General features: G+C 42.0%; 1 protein-coding gene across 3 annotated transcripts; it reads left to right on the forward strand.

The window, feature by feature from the left end:
- Positions 1-3,242: 3,242 nt before the first annotated feature.
- lrrc8da (leucine rich repeat containing 8 VRAC subunit Da) lies at positions 3,243-5,690 on the forward strand. Of its 3 annotated transcripts, none has more exons than XM_060898224.1 (2): positions 3,243-3,418; positions 3,491-5,690. In XM_060898224.1, exons 1-2 carry the CDS (start codon positions 3,270-3,272, stop codon positions 5,673-5,675), a joined length of 2,334 nt encoding a protein of 777 aa, XP_060754207.1. In that variant the 5' UTR covers positions 3,243-3,269; the 3' UTR covers positions 5,676-5,690. The 3 variants fall into 3 exon arrangements, with proteins under 3 accessions (XP_060754207.1, XP_060754209.1, XP_060754208.1); XM_060898226.1 differs by having other exon boundaries at positions 3,243-3,408; positions 3,505-5,690; XM_060898225.1 differs by having other exon boundaries at positions 3,243-3,392; positions 3,489-5,690.
- Positions 5,691-5,985: the final 295 nt, after the last annotated feature.

Here is a 5,985-nt window from a genome sequence, read left to right on the forward strand (position 1 = left end):
ACGCCACATTCAGTGCGCATTATCGAGCCTTGTTTCCCGTGTTTGTGGTTTTCCTGGTTTCTCGACTCCTGTTCCTGATTCTAGTTCTCGTCCTCGTTTTGTCTATGACATACTGTTTGCACCTCGATCGACCCTTTGCCTGTTTTCTTGTTCATGACCTTGCCTGCCGATTTGGACTGTTTGCTTTTGTGTATGTTTCATGTAATTTATATATAGATTGCACTTTATTCCAATAAACACTTCTGCACATGCATCCACCTCCCTCGTGCATCTGACTCTGTAATTATCAATAAAATCTTCTACAAATTCCTTCAATAAAAGCAGAAGCCTTAAATTATAATTTCTAGTGCACTTAAGACAAAAAAACAAAATACAAATTGCTGCAATCAAGTCCTATTACACAGAATACATCCCTACTATAAACAACAAAGATAACAAATGAGATTCGGTGAAATCTGAAGATTAATATTATGAAATATATACAACTGAAAATAATAGATACCTTTAACAAGTTTTGATTTAATAAAATATACATAATGCAAATGTTACATCACAAAATGTTAGGAATCATTTTGTTTCTGTTAAAAAGTGCAATAAACAGGAGTTAAAAAAGTGAAATTAAATTACAAGTGAAAGGAAATTTTCCTGTAGTTACTAGAAATCTAAATACTGTAAACAATACAAAAAATTCAATAATAATGGTAATTTATGAAAGTACTATTGAAGATAATGTAAATCTTGGCGAAAGAGAAACCAATCGAAACCGAAAGAGTGAAAGTGATGATCATGCTGTTACCATGGGAACAGTCTTTTCTGAATGTGGAAGTGGGCTCTCAGCGTGTGGACTCCAGTGTGACTGAGGAAGGGGACAAGTTTTATGTTTCACCTAATTTAGGTCATTTAAAACTATAATATTATTTGGCAGTGGGTACATAGGAAAGTGTAAAGTATAAAATTTGTCAATATGTTTATCATGCTTGTATTATAAAAAACTCGCGAAAATACATGCATTTATTTAAATATATGACCTACTCATTCTAAACCTGCCGAGCTTTGCCGGCGAAGCTCTCAAAACTCGTAGTATTTTGCTTCCATTCAAGCCTCGTTTCGAAGTCTGACCAATAAGAATGCGTCATTTTTGGCGGTAAATTTGATTTTCTCAATTTAAATTTCCATATATGGAAAGCACGTGCGCTGGGCACGCTGATGGGAAACCGATGATTGTCGACAAAAATATCCACAGAAATGCACAAAATTACTTCACAAAACAACAAAATTTCACAAAATTTTGGTTAGCACGGGTTAGTCTCAAATTTATAGGCCATGTTTGGGGATTTATGGCTGTGTTTTTTGAGAATTGGCCATGTAAAACACGGCTGCACGGCTCGCTAGCTAAGCCTATGACTGCTGTTCACTCTGCTGACTCACGACTGTGCAGCAACTCACAGCTTGAACCACATCAACAAGTTTGCTGATGACAGGATTGTGGTGGGTCTCAGTAAGAACGATGAGTCACTATACAGAGAGGAGGTGCAACGGCTATTAGGCTAGTGCAGAGTCAACAACCTGTCTCTGAACGTGGACAAAAGATATGGTTGTTGACTTCAAAAGAACACGGAGTGACCAATTTCCACCGAACATTGACAGCTTACTCGTGGAGAACATCAAGAGCACCAAATTCCTTGGTGTTCATCTGGCAGAGAACCTCACCTGGTCCCCCAACACCAGCTCCATAACCAAGAAAGCCCAGCTGTGTCTCTACTTCCTACAGAGGCTGAGAAAACCCAATCACCCATTCTCACAATATTCTACAGAGGGACTATCGAGAGCATTCTGAGAAGCTGCATCACGATCTGGTTTGAGAATTGCACCATCTCGGATCACAAGACCCTACAGTGGATAGTGAGGACAGATAGAGGGTCTCTCTCTCGTCCATCAAGGACATTTACACAACATGCTGCATCCGGAAAGCTACCAGCATTGGGCATGACCCCATGTACCCCTCACACAATCTCTTCACCTTGCTGCTGTCTGGAAAAAGATACCGAAGCATTTGGGCCCTCACAGCCAGACTCTAACAGTTTCTTTCCACATGCCATCAGACTTCTGAACTCTGAAGGACTGGACTGATTCTTACGGACTGTTGATCACACCACTCCCACTGCAGCCTTTGCACAGCAAACAATAATGCACTATCAATTTTTTACAATGTTTACAATGCTTATCTTTTACAGTGGGTGGCACGGTGGTGTAGTGGTTAGCGCTGTCGCCTCACAGCAAGAAGGTCCGGGTTCGAGCCCCGTGGCCAGCAAGGGCCTTTCTGTGCGGAGTTTGCATGTTCTCCCCATGTCCGCGTGGGTTTCCTCCGGGTGCTCCGGTTTCCCCCACAGTCCAAAGACATGCAGGTTAGGTTAACTGGTGACTCTAAATTGAGCGTAGGTGTGAATGTGAGTGTGAATGGTTGTCTGTGTCTATGTGTCAGCCCTGTGATGACCTGGCGACTTGTCCAGGGTGTACCCCGCCTTTCGCCCGTAGTCAGCTGGGATAGGCTCCAGCTTGCCTGCGACCCTGTAGAACAGGATAAAGCGGCTAGAGATGATGAGATGAGATCTTTTACAGTGTTTACATTTATTTATTCCTTTTTACACACACTACCTCAATACGCACACTCAACTTTCCACACATTAACAGTAGCAGGCACCAGTTGGCAATATACTGTTGTTTGTGCTAGTAGTCGTTTTTGCTACCTATTTTTTCTGCCTTAACTTATTATTATTTTTTTTTAAAGATATTTTTTTGGGCTTTTTTCACCTTTATTGGATAGGACAGTGTAGAGACAGGACAGGAAATGAGCGGGAGAGAGAGACGGGGAGGGATTGGGAAATGACCTCGGGTCGGAATCGAACCCGGGTCCCCGGATTTATGGTATGGCGCCTTAGCCACGACGCCCCCCTGCCTTAACTTATTTTAAGACATTACTGTATGTTGAAATATGCCACATTTTGACTTAAAGCAAGGTTCTTGAGCGTGTCCTTATTCTCTAGGCTACCATCTTAAAAAGGTTCAGTCTAGCACCTGTGACAGTTCTTCAGTTTATTTCTGAACACATCACTGATGAATCATGATCCAATTTTGAAGAATTAGATATAATTGATTCAAATTTTTTATTTATTTTTTTTGCAGAGATAATGTTTACCCTGACTGAAGTGGCTTCGCTTACTGACATCCTGCCCACGTTTCGAATACTGAAGCCATGGTGGGACGTCTTCATGGATTACCTCGGTTTCTTCATGTTCATGTTCACCATCTTTGCTGGATCGATACAGTTACTCAAAGATCAGGTGGCATGTTTTCCCGTTCTAGAGGACAGTTATAACGCATCAAACACAAACTCATCCACGACACCTAACTCAACACAGAACTACACATCATTTTTAGGAACTAGACTCGTAGCCACTTGGCATCTTCCAGACAGTGTGATGCATGAAATCAGAGTCAGCACTGAGCCTCAACCCAAAGGACACAAAGCAAACTTGGATTATCAGCAATACACTTTTGTCAATCAGATGTGCTACCATATTGCCATGCCCTGGTACTCAAAGTACTTTCTTTACCTTGTCCTGATTAACACTGTCATGTTGATGCTAAGCAGCAATTTTTGGTTCAAATATCCAAAGACCAGCTCAAAGATCGAACACTTTGTGTCCATCCTTGGCAAGTGCTTTGAATCACCCTGGACCACAAAGGCATTGTCGGAAACTGTATGCGAAGACTCCGAAGAAAACAAGCAGAAACTCTTTGCTGGCCAGTCTGGTCCTGAGCAGCTGTCCTCAGATAACCAAGATGAGCGTGCCAACTCACCTCAACCTGTGTTAGGAAACAACAGCATGAAGTTCTCCGCTGAGATCACTCCTGAAGGTCCAAGTATGACCATTTTGGATAAAAAAGATAGCGAGCAAGCCAAGGCTCTTTTTGAGAAGGTTCGGACTTTCCGAGCTCACGTTGAGGACAGTGACTTCATCTACAATGTCTATGTCACACAGATGGTGATCAAAGTGCTCAAGCTAATCGTTATCCTGGGTTACATATTAGCCTATGCTGTAGACATCAATTTTATTCATATATGTGTACCCGAGGTGGAGTTCTTAGTTGGGTATGATCAATTCCTCTGCATACACAATATGTCCTCCGTACTGACAAAGCTCCTTTATATATTCATGACTATAATTGTACTTTATTGCCTCCTGTGCCTGTATGCACTTTTCTGGCTTTTTCAAGATCCACTCAAAGAATATTCATTTGAAAAGGTCAGAGAGGAAAGCAGCTTCAGCGATATCCCTGATGTCAAAAATGACTTTGCATTCCTCCTCCACATTGTTGACCAGTATGACCAGTTACACTCCAAGCGATTTGGCATTTTCCTGTCAGAGGTCAGTGAAAACAAGCTACGGGAAATTAGCCTTAATCACGAATGGACGCTAGAGAAACTGCGTCAGCATGTAACCAGCAACGCCCAAGCCAAGCAGGAGCTGCACTTGTTAATGCTTTCGGGACTGCCCAATGCTGTATTTGACCTCACCGAGCTTGAAGTTCTTAAGCTAGAACTCATCCCTGAAGTCCGGATTTCAGCTAAGGTTTCCCAGATGACCAATTTACAAGAACTTCATCTCTATAACTGTCTTGCTAAGGTGGAGCAAACAGGTTTCACTTTCCTCCGAGATCACCTTAGGTGCCTTCACATGAAATTTACTGATGTCACAGAAATCCCTCCATGGATTTATCTTTTGAGCTGTCTCAGGGAACTGTACCTGAGTGGTAGCTTAAACTCAGAACACAACAAAATGATTGGTCTGGAATCCCTGAAAGACTTAAGGCACCTAAAAACATTATATCTCAAAAGTAACCTCGACAAACTACCCACCCACCTCACAGATCTCTCTTCACACCTCGTCAAGCTGGTTATACATAATGATGGGACTAAATTGCTGGTACTGAAGACTCTTAAGAAGATGACAAGCTTGTGTGAGTTGGAGCTCCATCACTGTGACCTGGAGAAGATCCCCCCTGCTGTTTTCAGCTTGACAAACCTGCAAGACTTGGATTTGAAATCCAACAGTCTCCAGACCATTGAAGAGGTCATCACCTTTCAGCACCTTAAGAGACTGACGTGCCTTAAGTTGTGTCACAACAAAATCATCGCTATTCCACCAAACATAAATCGGGTGAGGAACCTCGAGTCCCTCTACCTCTCCTACAACAAACTGGAGACTCTTCCATGTACTCTGTTTTACCTCCCAAAGCTCAGGTACCTGGATCTCAGCTACAACTCCATTTCGGTGATTCCATTTGAAGTGGGATCTCTCCAGAACCTACAGAACTTTGATATCACAGGGAATAAAGTGGAGGTTCTTCCCAAACAGCTGTTCAGATGTATCAAATTGAAAGTCCTCTGTGTGGGGAACAACAGGATCACCATCCTTCCTGAATCCATCGGACAGTTAACACAACTTGTTCAACTTGACGTTAAAGGGAACTGCTTGGATCACCTTCCCTACCAACTTGGTCAATGCCAACAACTTAATAAGAGCTTATTCACTGTAGAGGATCACCTTTTTGACACACTTCCACTTGAGGTAAAAGAGCAAATGATGGAGGTGCCAATGTTTCCAGTTTAACTGGAGGATTGATGTTTGACTTCTTGTTACTGTGATGAGGACATTTATGCAGCCTTTAGAATAAAACTCAAAACATATAAAATTCACCAAGCAGAAAACCTAATTCACCGAAGGGGAAAGGACATGAGACGTCAAAGAGGCACATTTGCTTCCGATGACCATTTCTTCAAGCTGACTTTACCAAGAACCACAGTTTTGTGAGCCAGTAGAAAATAAGTGGATGGAACTGTTAAACAACATATTTGTTTGTTAAAAATGGTAGTTTGGTATATATCTGAAAGGAAAAAAAATTAGCCATCTCGTCCCCCCA

Source organism: Neoarius graeffei, chromosome 17 (assembly GCF_027579695.1).
Source record: "Neoarius graeffei isolate fNeoGra1 chromosome 17, fNeoGra1.pri, whole genome shotgun sequence".
In the NCBI taxonomy this organism is placed as follows: Eukaryota; Metazoa; Chordata; class Actinopteri; order Siluriformes; family Ariidae; genus Neoarius; species Neoarius graeffei.